The sequence below is a fragment of the Rattus norvegicus genome, chromosome 4, assembly GCF_021556685.1.
Source record: "Rattus norvegicus strain SHRSP/BbbUtx chromosome 4, alternate assembly SHRSP_T2T, whole genome shotgun sequence".
Classification (NCBI taxonomy): Eukaryota; Metazoa; Chordata; class Mammalia; order Rodentia; family Muridae; genus Rattus; species Rattus norvegicus.
Window position 1 is genome coordinate 51486302 of NC_141537.1, and position 16297 is coordinate 51502598.

Below are 16297 nucleotides of genomic sequence, written 5' to 3' on the forward strand. Positions count from 1 at the left end.
GTTTCTGGCGCTAGCATTTCATGGGGTCCTCACAGTGTTCCTGAGGACAGCAAATACTACTTATTAGCTCCACTTTAATGGGGTGACAGACAACACAGCATCATAACACAGGAAAGACACGTCCAGGGCTGGAGACCACAGTGCCCCGTGTTCTCTATTATCCAGACCGGACAAGTTTCTGATTGCACTTTAGGTTGTTTTAGTTCCAATTTTCAGGACTCGAAGGTTCATCCAGCCGAGCTTTTGGTTACTTCTACAACACAGAAAGCGAAGTGATCATGCCAAGATATAAACAGCCCTTGCCATCTCTGTGGTTACCAGGGAGGGTAAGAGCACACACTTTGGCAGCTCCAGTTGTTTCCTATAGCCACGCCCGTTTCTCTAATTTTGTGTACATTCTCGGGGCTGTGCCTCAGGACTTCCAAGGCTCTTGGCTTCAAAGCTACGGAATGTTAGGCAGAGATCCCAGTGAAAATGTGCATTTTTGAATCACCTCTGTTGGATCCAGGTTTTCTGAGGTTGCTCAACTTTCCGCTAGAGTATGAACTTTTTTTTTTTTTAAACTTGTTTTCTTCAACTGTGCATTTACTGATTAGAGGTGATAAGCTTGCCACCAGCTCACTGGAGGCTGGAGAGGCTGTTGCGGAATGAAATCTACCATTTCTGGTCTCTGCCAAAATAACTGTGCTCACCTGGGATGAGGGACAGTGTGTCACCTCGTTGACTTGGACTCCCTTGGTACTGTATTTGCAGGAATTCTTCAACAAGGAACCAGACCGTTGAGAAACCACACAGGTCATTGGAAGCCATCCAAAGTAAAAAAGGTAAAAGCATATCGTTCTACATAGTACAGCATAAAGAAAAGTGGCTTCTGGCTAACAAAAAAAGCATGTTTAAAATGGTTAAACTCGTTAGCAACAAAAACAAAAATTAAACAAGGGAACGGTATTTTTCTCCTCGAAACTGGGCTTTTTTTCTTAAAGAAGGAGAAGAGTGAGGGGAAGTGAGTAGTCTCGTAAGTATGGTGAGTGTTTACATTAGGGCACTTGATAGCTTAGAAAGTGTGGTTTAAAAGTCACTCTTGGAGCCTTAGCGCTCGGTGCTAGAGCACATACTTGGTATGCAGAGGCTCTAGGCTCAACCCTTAGTGCACGGGGAGAGATTATTTAGTTAAATAAAATGTCTCCTTACAGACCAGAAATCCAACTGCTAAATATTTGTTTTAAGAACGTAATCAAGAATATGTGTCGTTCTCAAACTCAGTGATGGACTGTAAACCAAAATTCTGCTTAGAAGATCCAGTGCAGCCCCAGTCAGTACTGAGAACCACACAGTACCAGACAAAGTCCTGGTTATAACCGGGATTCCTTAGTGAAAAGAAGCAGATATACTGATGGATCGCTTTCCTTAATATTTTCTTCTTGTATGACAAAAATTAGTTGTTGTTTATAGTCTTCTCTCATCCATTACATCCTGATTTCAATTTCTCCTTCTTCCCCTTCCACAGTCCCCCTACCTCTCAAACCCCCAGACCCACCCTCATTCCACCCTGAGAAAAGAGCAGGCCTCCCAGGCCATTAAGCAAGCACAGCATAACAAGCTACGGTAAGACCAGGCACATGCTATCACATCAAGGCTGGATGAGGCAAACCCAGCAAGAGAAGGGTCCCACATGCAGGCAAAAGAGTCATAGACAGTCCCCGCTTCCACTGTTAGGAGTCTCACAGGGACACGAAGCTACCCAGCCATAGCATGTACACCGAGGAGCTGGGTCAGACCCCTACAGTCTCCATGATCTCCTGGAGCCCGCATGAGTTTCTGTTGCTTCGTTCTGCAGGCCATGTTCATATGGTGTCCCTGATCCCTCTGGTCCCTTCCATCCTTCCTCTCCCTCCTCTGCGGGATGCCCTGAGCTCCTCCTAATGCTTGCCTGTGGGACTCTGCTCCCATGCGTTCCTGGATGAAGTTTCTCTGGCCCTTTTGATGACAGTTCTGCTAGTCTCTGGCCCCAGAACACTGCAGGCAGGACAAACTGTAGGTGGAACGTTTTGGGACTGGATTGATATTCCAATCCCCTCGCTTAAGACCTAGCCTAGTTACAGAGGACTGGCTGGGGCTCTGTGTCCCCCATTGCTAGGAGTTTTTGCTAGGGTTACTTTTATAGATTCCATTGCTCTGGGTTTCCTATCTCATCCCGGAAATGCCCCCTGATTTGTGTTGTTTCTCCCAGGACCCCCCCCACACACACACAATTGACTCCTCCTGTTCCCAACCCCACCCACCCCCGTCCACCAATAAAATCTATTTTTGTTTTCCCTGTCAAGGGATATCCTTGGTCCAGTCCAATACTGTGGTTCTCCATGGTGCTGTACTGAGCCTTCTAACTAGAACAGTGATTTAAGTTTCATCAGTGAGATTGAAGGACACTCGTCTGAGAAGTACAAATTCAACAAAGCAAATCGGCAGGCCTAGCAATGGGCAGATGACGATCAAGAGCGACTGCTCTCTTCTTTTTCTCTTTTCAAATGAATATTTTAAAGCATCTGGCATAGTTTATGCATCCATTTGTCCATAAATATCTACTAGAACTTCTTTTTAGATGGATGTTTAGTTATCCAGATACTTGAAAAAAAATACTATTAGAATGTCTTCACTCAATAATTTAGGATATTATAGCATAGGACCACAGGACTAGAAGAAAATGTAATAGTTTACCTTTAGGGTAAAGATGTTTCTCCAATATTCTCCTACTGGAAGTAATTCCTTGTTTGAGTTTTGAATTCAATAGCTGAGTGGCTGTATTATAGCGGTCAGCTTTACTTAGAAATGTTTGCTGGTGAGAGGTGAACAGTGGACAGCAAAGTGCTTGCTTTTTGTACGTGAGTGCCCACATTGCATCTCTAGAATGCAAGTAAAATTCTGAGTATTCTGGTACAAATCAGTAACCCCAGAGCTTGGGAGAGAGAGGGGTGAGTAGAGACAGGGATATCTTTGGGCTTTGCTGGGTAGTCAGACTAGCTCATCAGTGAACTCCAGATCGAGGGAGGGAGGGAGGGAGGGAGAGAGGGAGAGGGAGAGGGAGAGGGAGAGGGAGAGAGAGAGAGAGAGAGAGAGAGAGAGATGGAGGGGGAGGGGAGGGGAAGGAGGAGGAGGAAAAGAAGGAGGGGGAGGAAGAGGGGGAAGAAGAGGAGGAAGAGGAGGAAGAAGAGGAGGAAGAGGGGGAAGAGGAGGAAGAAGAGGAGGAAGAGGGGGAAGAGGAGGAAGAAGAGGAGGAAGAGGGGGAAGAAGAGGAGGAGGGGAGGAGGAGGAAGAAGAAGAAGAAAAGGAGGAGGGGGGGAAGAAGAGGAGGAGGGGAGGAGGAGGAAGAGGAGGAGGAAGAGAGGGAGAGGGAAAAGGAGGGAGGAAGCCACTGAGACAGAGAGATGGAAATGGAGAGGCAGAGAGAGACAGAGACACAGAGAGAGATAGAGACATTCAGCCACAGTATCAGAAAGAGAGACAGACAGAAACTGACAGAAACACAGAGAGATGATTATTCATTGAAACCCTTAATTTTTACGTTAAATTCAAAGTTTTATTTTTAAATTTAAATTTCCCGTTTTTTTAAATTTCAGCTGCAGTTCCACAAGTTTTGTATGAAGATAAAGATAAACATTGCAGCGATGGTGAGTTGAGATTGAAGAGTTCCCATAGTATAGCTCAAAGTTTAGACACAACCCAACCTTGAAAAGCTATAAACATTTTATCCTACTCACGTGTCTTTAGGCTGCTAGTTCTTTAAAGTCAATTTCGAGAAGTTTTATTTCTGGTTAAGCTAATATCTATCACTTCCGCATTTCATTTCCATTTATTCTGCTTTTTATTTGTGTGTATGTTGTCTTTTGACAGTGACTTCTAAGACTCATGTTTAGGGGCCTGAGGAATCTTAAGGCTTTACATTAGGGGTGGAATTTGGTTTACGCATCGTCTTCGAAGTCTCACTATTCTGAAGTAATCTTTCCTTCCTATGCAGTTGCTGTAATGGAGGGTACTGAAGTTGAGCTCTCTTCATACCACCTGAGAATTTCAAACTCAATTTTCAGTTTATTTTCATATGACACCATGAATTTTAACTAAACATAGTAAAACGATACATGCAATTTATGTCTCTTTAAAACTTAAATTTGAAAATCATTTTGTTCATCCTGTTCTATCTCCTTACATTAGCTTTGTAAACCTATCTTTTTTAGTGAGTTCAGTTGACTTTCAAGATCACGTAGCTATTAAATGGCTGAGGTGGGTTATGGCCTTCGGATTTATCCTAAGCTCCTAAATTTTCTTTTAAAAAATGGTTCTTAGTTATTTTACATATATGGGTGTTTTGCCTGAATGTGTCTGTGCATTTCCTGAGTGCATGAAGCTTGAGTAGGCCAGAGAGGGTCTTGGGTCCCCTCATTTTTTAATAACTCAGGGAATCAAAACTACAAATGGTTGTGAGCCACTGTGTAGTCACTAGGAAAGGAACCTGGGTCTTCTTGAAGAGCAGCCAGTGTGGCACTTTTAACCACTGAGCCAATTCTTCAGAGTCGTGAAATTTCTTACTGTCCTATATTACTAAAGAATAAGAGCTCTCCAATGAAGGTTTATCTTTTATAATATATCCCTCTCAAATAGATCCATATCTATCAATCCATATACTTTTTGCTACAATGCGCAGTTAGCAAAATTGTCTTCTGGACCATGGTAGTGCATGCCTTTACCCCAGCACTCAGAGACAGAGGCATGGAGCTTTCTGAATTTGAGACCAGCCTGGTCTACAGAGTGCCAGGACAGCCAGGAACTTTCTCTACAAAGAGAAAGAAACCATATCTCAAAGAAAGTAAAAAGAAAAGAAAAAGGAAGGAAGGAAGGAAGGAGGGAAGGAAGGAGAAAACATATTTTGGAGTGTATAAATGTATAAACTTAGGCTTAATTTTTTGTAAATAAAAGTTATAATTAATACTATCTAACTTGTTTGCCTTCTAAACACTGGTGTTTACGTAACCCTTTAAAACAAGCACATCAAATATCATGCGAGATTGAGTAGTATTAGTGTTTAAAGAAACCAAAAAAGTGCATTCCATTAAGGACTGAAAGCTTTTCAAGTATTGCTGAATTTAACAGGGAAAAGAGAGCAGGTGTCCCCACTCGACCCCCAACTACTGATCTCTCACACTTACAAGACCTGGTTATTTCTCCCTGGTCATTGCTGCTTGGAGTATGATTTAAAAAGAAAAACAGAGGGGTTGGGGATTTAGCTCAGTGGTAGAGCGCTTGCCTAGGAAGCGCAAGGCCCTGGGTTTGGTCCCCAGATCCGGAAAAAAAAAAAAAAAAGAAAAAAGAAACAAAAAAAAGAAAAACAGAAACTCAGCTCTGTGAGAAAAGGAGAACTGTCAGTAGTAGTATTTTTAGGGTGTATCCAGGGGTAGTAGTCTCAGGGCTAAATGCAACTTGGAAAAGCCCGCATCTCTCTGGGCTTCTGTATCCTGCACCGGATGATCTCATGGCTTTCGGTTCCCAGGCAACGTGTCACAGAGGAGGGGCACGATGTCAGAAAACCTCTTCAGCTTTGTTCAAGTTGCTTGTTCCCTGGTTAAAAATTCATTCTATCTGGATCTTTACAATTAATCTCCCCACTTTTATGGGTCTGATATAAGATTTAAAAATGCAGCGGGAGATGCTTCTGCCCAGGTGGGGTTATCTTCAAGAGTATAAGCGTTTCCCGTGTTCTGTGTGAGTTACGATGATCTATCAAGAGAGCAGTAAAATCCTATGGCTAAAAGAAACCCGTTAAAAACTGCCAAACCTTCAAACAGCTTTCCCACGCATGCTTGCCAAATAGGTTAAGCAGCCTGCTACCACCATCCCTCATGCTGGGTTCTCCACAGATCTAAGGTAAGCTGGCCCGAGACAAGTTAGAACTGGACTGGGAGAGTTGCCAAGGACACACCAGGTGTTTACAGGCAGCAAGCTTCATTCAGTTGCAGTGATGTCAGAGATAAATCAACTTTCAAGTAAGGGTCCTGGATGCAGCCCAGAGGTGGAAAGTTTGGTGGTCCTGGGGGATAAGGGGGGGCGGGCTGTCTTGCTAAAATCTTGCTTAAGGTAATAACTGCCCATTTAGTCCATCTTATGTGGAGGTAAGTACGATTTATAAAAAGTATAAACACTCTTTGAAAACAGTGACTACTTCGTGAAATATGAAAAGAAGCATAAAATAGTAAAAACCAAAAGGAAATTAATTCTCAGTGAATTGTCATAAAAGCATATTCTTGGTCAATAGAGGTGGTGCATGCCTGTCATCCCAGAAGCGGGAAGGCCAAGGCTAGAAGATCACAAGTTCAAGGCCAGAGTGGGATGTGTTGGGAAGACTTTGTGTCAAATGAAATAAATGAAGTATATAAAAGTAGAAAGAAAGCCTAAGAAGTTAAAGCGCATCTCCTATGATTCATGCTGATAGGACAATTTACTTCTTTGCCATTCGTTCAAGTGGTTCTGAGCACAGAAGTATATCTATACGCCCTTCGTGCTGGGCACCTCGCCCTCCCTAACTGGTGCTGATCACAGCTCCTGCCTGTTTAGGATTATGCTGGGGTCAGAGCGTTCTTTTGGATCAAATCCCATGACTATTCACCTCCTGTTTTCTCTCTGCTTTTCTCCATTCCTTGAACAGAGAATATGCTGTGGGTGGGGCAGAGACTTTGATTTTAAAAATCAGTACCCTATCAGGAACCAGTTAAATTTGAATTAAAGGCAATGACTATTTTCAGTGCGTGCTGTAATCCTCTGTCTTTATATTCTTATGAATCAAACTGAGACCGGTTATTAATATTATAGATCAAGTCTACCTATATATCAGCCAGATAACAATCTTTGGCTGGCTGGTTCTTTTCAAATGTCAAGTAAAATTAAGCAGTTTGCACAAATCAGTGAGAGAGTGAACAAAATTGACTTGCTGGGTTTTTTTTTTTTAAAAATAAGGCTTTTCTGCAAACTGAAATTACATTATATTTGTGATACTATTATCCTCTTAACTTATACTTGATGAATGGCTTTTCTCCCACAGGCAGAAAAACCCATAGAACGGGAGACAGAAATGCATATGTAGACTTTCGTTGTTTAGAGCACACAGGTAGCTGTTTGGAGACGTAGGTCTCAGAACTAGAGTACTCAGCAGCGATTGATGGTTTCTGGTCCCCACACTGAGTGAAGCCTCATTATATCCCTCAGCGCCTCAAAGTCGAGGACGTGATAGCAGAATTGACGGATAGCAAAGCAATGAGGAACCTGTGGAATGCTTGTCCCCTGCTTTAGTTTGTCTCTGGAAATGATGAGAAATGACTAGAACTTGGAAACAAACTGTCAGCTCTGATTTTAGAGAAACCAAAGTGATACTTTTATAAAGGAGAGAAACAGGTGTGGCCAGAACAGTGTCTTCTTGCTATCATCAGTTCTGTCCCTTCCGGCACGGGACTTGGTTGTACCTTTTCTTGCTATGCAAGTCAAGATCACCAAATGCCAAGTGGCTGGAGGGTGCCTTTCCTTTGCTCATTTTAGGAGCATTTTCTGCACTTGCATTTGCTTGAGTTGTGTCGAGTGTCATAAAGAATAGATACTCATGGATATTAAAAAACCGTTTTTTGATAAACTCTTGGGCATTTGTCCATTCCAAATATTGTTAGATGTAGCTGAACAGGGGCTGCTCTGTGTGTACGCACTGCTACAGCTGTTTTTCTTTTCTTGTACCAAGACAGGGCTCGCTATGAAATGAGGTGCCAAAGGAAAGTTTCTGTTCAATGGCATGAAACCATTCTAGATTCAAGAACAGGTTTAAGCAGATATGGCTTGTATGGCTTGTTCTTCTCTCTCTCTCTCTCTCTCTCTCTCTCTCTCTCTCTCTCTCTTTTCTTTTCTTTTTTTTTTTTTTTTTACTTTCTGACATTTTTCCCTGTCGAGGTATCTTGGGGGAGGAATTTCAGGATGTTTTGTGGATATTTTGACCTCTCTGTGTGGTATGATACCAATGTTGACATTCTTTGTTCTACCCTACTCCTCCTCTATCAACTAATGGCATTTTAATGACATTTTCCATTAAGAAAGTTTCCTGATGACCTGCTAGCTCTCTTCTGTCGCTGCCCCATGGAGTTGTCTCCATTTACGTTATTAACTGAGATGTCCTATATCTTATAAGAATGTTAACCCTTGTACAAGGGAGACATTTCCCCAACCTTCTGTACCTTTATTCTTTCAAGGACTAGGAAACGAATACTGTTTGTACTGAACCAGATAAAGTGGACATCTGGTCTACCGAGGCTCCCCATAGCTGACAACTGGGAAATCAAGCTGAGGCCAGAAATCAGTTGTGCCTGGGTCCCGAGCGGATAGCCATTGATCACTGAAACTGTACACAAAAGTAGGAGAGGAAAGACCTCAATCACGTGCGGTTCTGGAATCTCTGTGTGGTTCATGGTCATCTTTCTGTCTTTGCCACAGAGGAAGAGGCACAGTGCCAGATCAAGAAGATTGTCACCTATCCCCGTTTAGAACTGAGTCCCGAGTTTAATGCGAAGATCAAAGACTATTACTGCGAAGTGCCCTTTGATGTGCTAACCGTGAGGATCAGAGCCGAGACTTCCAAGTGTCAGTGCAAGGTGCACCTGCAGGAGCAGACAGGGCCAAGGTATGGGCTGGACAGGCGCATGCGCAGGGACAACTTGATCGCTCACCAGGAAGCAGTTGTCTCTCCCGACTTTAATCGTGATTCAGAAAAGCTGAACCACATTCCTTCTGGAGAGCACGGTGGTGTGAAAGCCTTCCGTTTTCAGGCTTCATGTACTTAGAGAACAAATTGGTTCTTTACCAATCTACAACCCACTCACCCCCCTTTTACCCTAAGCCAGTCTGATCAGCCAGAGGTAGAAATTTGTGGGCATAGTAATGTTAACTTTCCTCTCATCTTGCAGGATGTATTGTTTGTTTATTTATTGTTATTTTCTATAGATTTTTTTTTTTAAAAAAAGGCCCCAACTTGGAAAATTGAACAGGAGTAGAACCTCATTTCCATACGGTATCTTCAGAGAGGAAGATACAATTGCATGTTGTAAGCGGGGAATGTACTCTGCATTGATGACAGCCCATTTAGTAGAGAGAGAAGAGGATGTGGGCTCAGTGTGTACCTCTGTTAGTACAGTGCTTGCCTAGCAGGCAGAAAACCTTTAGTTCATTACTCACTTGGAGGTCAGCCTGGGCTATATAACATCTGTTAAAAGAAGGGAAGAGTTGAAGAAGTGAGGAGGGAAGAAAAGAAAGAAGAAAAAATGAAAGAAGATATAGAAAGCAAAAGAGGATTGATGTCACTCCAATCCGGGTCCTACCTTGGCTCTACCATGGAACTTGAGGCAATTTGATAGCAGGGTTTTTTGGTTTATTTTTTTAACATTACAACTTGCCTTCTGGGCATAATTGCTGGGTGTTACTCTCTCCTGTCTGGAAGAGCTAGTCCTTATCAATTTATTATCTCTCCACCTGTCTCTGATTGTCAGTGGTTAATCCCACCTAGCCCCTGCCAAACGTCCTTGGCAACCCTCCTATAGCGGAGGTCACAGCCCCCAGCTCCCACCTCCAGCCCCCAACCTTCAGACCACAGATGGTTACTGTGTTTGTTCTTCTTCCTCCAAAGCATGACAAAAAAAAAAATTCCTCTTTCCTTCCCTGCATCTGCCTTTTCTTCCTGTGACCCAGAAGTACTGATAACAGTTCTTTTCAATAGTCTCTGTGTTCATATTAAGGTAATCCTGGTTTTGTGAAGAGGTATTGTATTAGAAGTAAAGCGTGATCCTGAGAGGTGGTTAATAAATATTTCTTTCCCTCCAGTTAATGAAAGATGTATGACTTGTCCTGGAAGGTGACCCCTAGTATAGAAAAGAACTAGGAAAGAGAGATTTCGTATTTTATATTTCATATTTCTTATGAAATTATGAAGACCTTAAACATGTTAGGCGGGTGAGCACCATGATAATAATAATAATAATAATAATAATAATAATAATAATAATAATAATAATTAATGCCGATGTCTGAATTCGTTTGGGCTCAATAATTGTCTCCCTGCATATTAACTCATCCGTCTCTCACTCTCTGTCTCCTCCCACCACCCGCCATCAGCTTTGCCAACTATCCTCTGGGATTAGGAATGAACAGAATCTCCATGCTTGTGGTAGATGAATCTCGAGCAGAGGGTGACGCCCTAACCACGTATAAACTCACCATCTACAGAGAAGACCGCCCGAGTCTGCCCTTCTTCGAGGACTTCACAGCGTGCGGCTTTGTACAAGTGAGTGAATTTTGCATTTCATTTGTGTTGAATTGGGACTGATTAGTTAATCCGTGTGAGAAGCGCCAAGTGGAACTGTCACGTGCAGCCTTGTGCATCCCTCAGCTGTGGTCTCTGCAGCAAAGTCCGCACCCCACGCTGGTATCTGCAGTCCTGCACTCCGGGGTTTCCTCTCAGGGAGGTAGACACACTCTGGGCTCACTGGGCTTAGGAATTTATCATGGTTGCCATTTAAATTTGTCCAGCAGCAGCTATGGATTTGATTTTACACTGCCCATTTCTTTAAGTTTCTTGTTTTTCTTGGATTTGTCCCTGGATCTCCTTTCAAAATTTTTAAGCTGGATCCAGTAGAATTTATTGTTAAAAAGAAAAATGAGAGTAAAACTTATGGAACCTTTTTATATCAAGGATACTAAAAAATGGAATGAAATTTGCTTGGCATAGATGTATATCTCGTTCACGCCTCAGACCTTAATCATGTCTCAAGACTGTGGCTTCTCCTTTGAGAAACACGTTCCATTTTCTAGCCTTATTGGTTTGGACGGAGGGTGACTCTGCCTTTGTCTTGTCAGCTTTCTCTTGCTTTTCCTTAAAGATAGTAAACACATAACCCCTGACATTTCCTCATAGCATGCACATACTGTCAGTACAGATGATGCCAAGAAAGCAGGAGTTAGGACTTTGAGCATCTGTCTCCTAATCCATTCAGAAAGTATAATCACAGATATATAATATCCGAAGGACGGGTGTGCTGGCGGCCAGCAGGCTTTGCAATAGAAAAGATTAAACAAGGATAGGACCTACTGCATGTTGGTGGGTGCTAAGGACCCCGTGATTGTTGATCATCTATGGCCGGACACCATAATCTTTCCCTTTCCCCATCACAGTCACATGCATCTGTCACCAAGAATTTACCATTCCATAAGGTTATCCGTTCATTATGTTTTTATTTTCTAAGGAAATCCCGAACTTAGGAATTCTCAGGAAATCAGAGGGGGATGCGTCAGAAGTCCACATCTATTTTAGTTTACAAAGACACTCTCCTTCTCCAAGAGTCTCTCCCTCCTTAATACTTGTGGATTGTATGTGTGTTGAAACCTTTATCTTATTATTCCTAATTTATTTCTTTAAGTTACATTTTATTTTATATAATATATTTTGATCATGTTTTCCCCCATCCAATATTTTTCTTATATGTTCCATTAAAAAGGAAGCCAGACATATAATGGCTCGCTGTGTCTCATTAATGTGACATTTAAGAGCAGGTAAAAGTAACTCACAAGGATAGAGAATGGAACGGTGGTTCTCTGGAAGATGTCAATGCACCTAAATGTGAGGGGACCCTTTGAGGAAATGTCCTATATCTTAACCCGGGTGACAGCTACTTCTATGAACACATGGTATATAAATATATGAAAACTGTGCACGTAAAACTTATATAATTTACTGTATGCTACATATGTAATACAGAAAGTATGTAGGAAATGGTTGGATAGATTTGCATATAAATTTTAGTTCATTAAAGTAAGAAAAATATTGTTAGAAGGAAAGTTTGTATTGCTATCTTCCAAGACGTGGTTCACTTCTCAAACACAGTACTGATCAGAAACAAGTTAATTATCATGCAATAATTACCTCAGAGAATAGATTTGACTTATGACCATAACGTGAAAAAATATCTGAAAATTCTTGTGGGATGACTCTCACAGACAATTGCAGGAAAGTATTTCAGTTATTTATGGATCTGTTCCAGGAGTCCTTAGTTCTGAAGGTTTGGTGGTCCTTCAGCAAGTGCTATATTTTATAACATGGAAAGTGTTTAATAGTATTTTCTCAGCCTTTCATTTATAAAAGTTCTCAAATGTGTGAGCAGAAAAATCGTGGCGTGAATAACGTAGCTTACCTCCAATGCTTAGCTCGGTATGAGCTGCTCTGTGAAGCTGGGTGGTTTTCTCACTGCTGTTACAAAATATGTGACAAAAGCAAGTTGGAGAAGAAAGAGCTCACTTTAGCTGGTTATCGGGTACACACTGCATAGCCAGGAAGGCTCAGGGGTCAGGAGCACCGGGTGGTTGTTTCTGTTTCCTTTAGAGTCAGGAATCAGAGGTAAACACTCAGCCCAGATGCTACTTTGATTCAGTGCAGGGCCCTGGCTGGGGATGGTGCCACTCCCATTTAAACTGGGCCTTCTCTTCTCAGTTCAACCACTTTGGAAAAAGCCCTCGTGTACTATGTTTGAGGAATACTTTGCACATAAGTCCAAAGAATCTAGCAAAACAGACTGCGAAGATTATTGCTGAGTTGTATCAAGGGTTTTGGTTTTGGTGTTGATATCACGGCAGAGGTTTGAACGGAAAGCAGGCAGGGGGGATGGAGTGTCTAGTCACCAATCCTTAGTCACTTGAGAATTTCAGAATTAAACTCAGCAAAGTACGCATATGTTTAGATCTTCCAAACTTTCCCCCCTTTTCTGCTATTTCATTGTTAAGATTAAAGTCCCATGGCACACTACTTGCAAATCATCGGATGGGCTGTTTAATTTGAACTCCCAAAAATATAGATGCAAGCCTATATGGAAAGAAATTAAATGTTAATCGTACTTTATTTTTTCTGGCAGAAGGAGAAATCGCAACTTCTCCCCGCATTTCAAATTAGATTTTTGGTTTAACAGACTCTTACGTTCAGCTTCAAATTAGCATCTTAGTCCATTTTTGTCGCTATAACACGCTGCCTGTAGCTGGGTCATCTATAAAGAACGGAAGTCTATTTATCACAGTTCTGGAGGCTGAGAAACTCAAGATCAAGTTTTTGGACCTTTAACTGCCAAGGCCTTCTGGGTAATTCTGTGGTAGTAGAGGTCAAAAGGACACACGCTGTGTGCTGTGTTCCACACGTAAAGGGCAAAGAGCAAGAACAGACCCTCAGATAGTCTCCTCCAGCGTGCTCAAAAGGCACCACAGAGCTAAGGAGCTGCCTTCATGATGTAATCATAGCCTAAAAGTCCCACCTCACGTTACTGCTTCAGTGCAGTTAGTTGTTTTAACCCGTGAACTTGGGGGAGGGTATTTCATTCCATAGCAAACACAGAAAGCAACCCACCTTCGAACAACCAAAGCAGAATAATTCAACTTGGATGCTATGGAGGTGCCTCCTTTCCCTTCCTCCCTTTCTCCTTCTGGGACTCAAGTATTCACACTACTGTTTCAGCAGAAGATTAATGGGGAAGAAAAAGCAGATTTAGAAACCAAAGCACTCAGTGAAAAGCCAGTTACTTTGGTATTCTGGTAAATGATAAGATCTTTAAGTTATAAACCATTTTTATCCTTTACGTGTCTGAGCATTACTATGTATTTGACCATGATAACTGAAATTGTGCAGTATCTTTATTTTAATTATGGTTATGACAATTTAAAATTGTATATAGTTGCCCCAAAGGGGTTTTAGTCATTGTAGGTAAAGAAGGAAATTTTTTTATATAATTGATATTAACAATTAGATTGGAACCACTCCATCTCAACCCCAGAACCACTGCCTTTTGGTCCAAGATAATAAAAGGCAAGTTATCTAAACATTATCGTGGACCCTTTTGAAAGTGGTGACAGTGTGTGCCCCCAGACATTGCCAATGTCTCCCATGGTGCAGAATCAGCACCAGTGAAAAGCCACCTACGTAAAGCAATAACCATTCTTCCTTACAGGTATTCCTTAAATGTTATGTGCTGGAGATTCATTCTTCTATTTTATTATCCCTACATTTTGTTAATTCTAGTTCTGCTCACTCTCCAGACATTTTTTCTTTTCTTTTCTTTTATTGGATTTTTTTAAATTTACATTTCAAACGTTATCTCTGTTCCCAGTTTCCTGTCCATAACCCTCCATCCCATACCCCTCCCCCTTCTTTAAGGGTGTTACCCCACCTGACCATCCACCCCTTCCCGCCTCCCTTCCCTGACATTCCCCTACACTGGGGGGTCTAGTCTTGTCAGGACCAAGGGCTTCTCCTCCCACTGATGCCCAACAGGGCCATCCTCTGCTACATATGCAGTTGGAGCCATGTGTCTGTCCATGTGTACTCTTTGGATGGTGGTTTAGTGGGAGCTCTGGTTGGTTGGTATTGTTGTTCTTATGGGGTTGAAAACCCCTTTGGCGCCTTCAATCCTTTCTCTAACTCCTCCAATGGAGACCCAGTTCTCAGTTCAGTGCTTGGCTGCAAGCACTCGACTCTATATTTGTCATGCTCTAGCAGAGCCTCTCAGGAGACAGCTATATCAAGCTACTGTCAGCATGCACTTCTTGGCATCAGCAATATCATCTGGGTTTGGTGGCTGTATGTGTAGGGGCTGGATCCCCAGGTGGGACAGGCTCAGAATGGCCTTTCCTTCAGTTTCTGCTCCAAACTTTGTCTCCATATCTCCTGCTATGAATATGTTTGTTCCCCCTTCTAAGAAGAACTGAAGCATCTGTACTTTGGTCATCCTTCTTCTTGAACTTCATGTGGTCTGTGGATTGTATCTTGGGTAATCTGAGCTTTTGGGCTAATATCCATTTATCAGTGAGTGCATACCGTGTGTGTGTGTGTGTGTGTGTGTGTGTGTGTGTGTGTGTGTGTGTGTGTGTTTGTGTGATTGGGTTACCTCACTCGGGATGATATTTTCTAGTTCCATCCATTTGCCTATGAGTTTCATGAAGTCATTGTTTTCTAATGCAATTACTACAATCACAAGTGTGCATTCAGTTACAGAAACTAATCAAACCTAAATCCACTCGGAACCTGTCTGCATTGAGATTTATCCATCAATATATAAGGCTTCGCTGCTAAGAATAAAGGCTTAGAAAGTAATAAATAGACTGTTACTGTGGCTGAAAAATGTCATGTTTAGGAAATAATAAAATATATTTATGTTCTAAGGAAATTGAAATACATATGGAGAAATATTTCTTTTACTACCTGTTTCCAAATCTAATTCTTGATGTGGATAACAATGACTACACAGAAAGTGATTTGTGTGCTTGATCTACAGTCTCGTGTACGTTTTACCCCCAAAGCATCGTGTCTGGAAAGAGCCTTAAATAAGATCTGCAAGAAGGTCAGACAGCTGAAGCCTAGAGGACCGAGTTCCATGGATGTATTTGCTAGAACCATTTTTATCTTAAAATGTATTATTGCACACAAGGGGAAAATCCTGAGGAAAGAGGAAATAGTGTTTGAAAAGAGGTTCAGTGTTTATCTATACATTTTATTAACTGGCATATGCTACTTTATAAAAAGAGAAATTAGCCACTTAGATGCCATGTCACTAAGTTTTATGCAAATGACCCCAGTTCAGTGTTTAGAAATGCTTTATAACTCATTTACTCTTTCACCTTTCCCAACACCACCAAGAAGTAGTCCAGAGATGTTTGCCTAATGTCTTAGCAAAATGAGATAATAGACTAGGAATGCATTCATCGATAATTTGTCAATTAGTTCACTGAGCGATGACATCCATTAGTTTCAGCTTACCGGGTTTCCCCACAATGGCATCCATAGCACTGTGCTGTGCTCTTCAACTAGTAATGAGTTCAAAGCGCCTGCTCTGCCCTGGGCTTTGCTCACACACTGTGTGCCGGGAGGGAGTCTAGCAAGCACAAAGAGATGGGAATGGAACTCCAAACTCAGAACTTTCCTTATGTGCCAAGCCTTCACTCAAGCACTTCACCATCTTGTTTTATTTACTTGTAACCCTGGACATGAGTAAATTAAAAAACAAAGATCCTCTCCCCTTTATAGAAAAAAAAATGCACTGAGAAGCCAAGACTTTAGAAGTGGTTAGAAACCTAGCCCAGGCCTTCTATGTAATCTGTGGCAAAAGTGGAGTTTGCTACTTATTCTCTTCAGCCTACACTGGGTTCCATCCTGTTAAGTCTCCCATGCATTGAAAGTACCTTGTCTAAAATTCAATTAGAG

At 41.8% G+C, this 16297-nt stretch overlaps 1 protein-coding gene across 4 annotated transcripts in view; it reads left to right on the forward strand.

The window, feature by feature from the left end:
- Positions 1–16297, forward strand: part of Cped1 (cadherin-like and PC-esterase domain containing 1) — a 272255-nt gene that overhangs the window by 148888 nt on the left and 107070 nt on the right. For all 4 annotated transcript variants that reach the window (NM_001431795.1, NM_001431796.1, NM_001431797.1 and 1 more), the window contains 4 exon segments: positions 754–824; positions 3615–3665; positions 8512–8698; positions 10183–10351. In NM_001431795.1, the coding sequence (NP_001418724.1) occupies positions 754–824; positions 3615–3665; positions 8512–8698; positions 10183–10351 (478 nt within the window).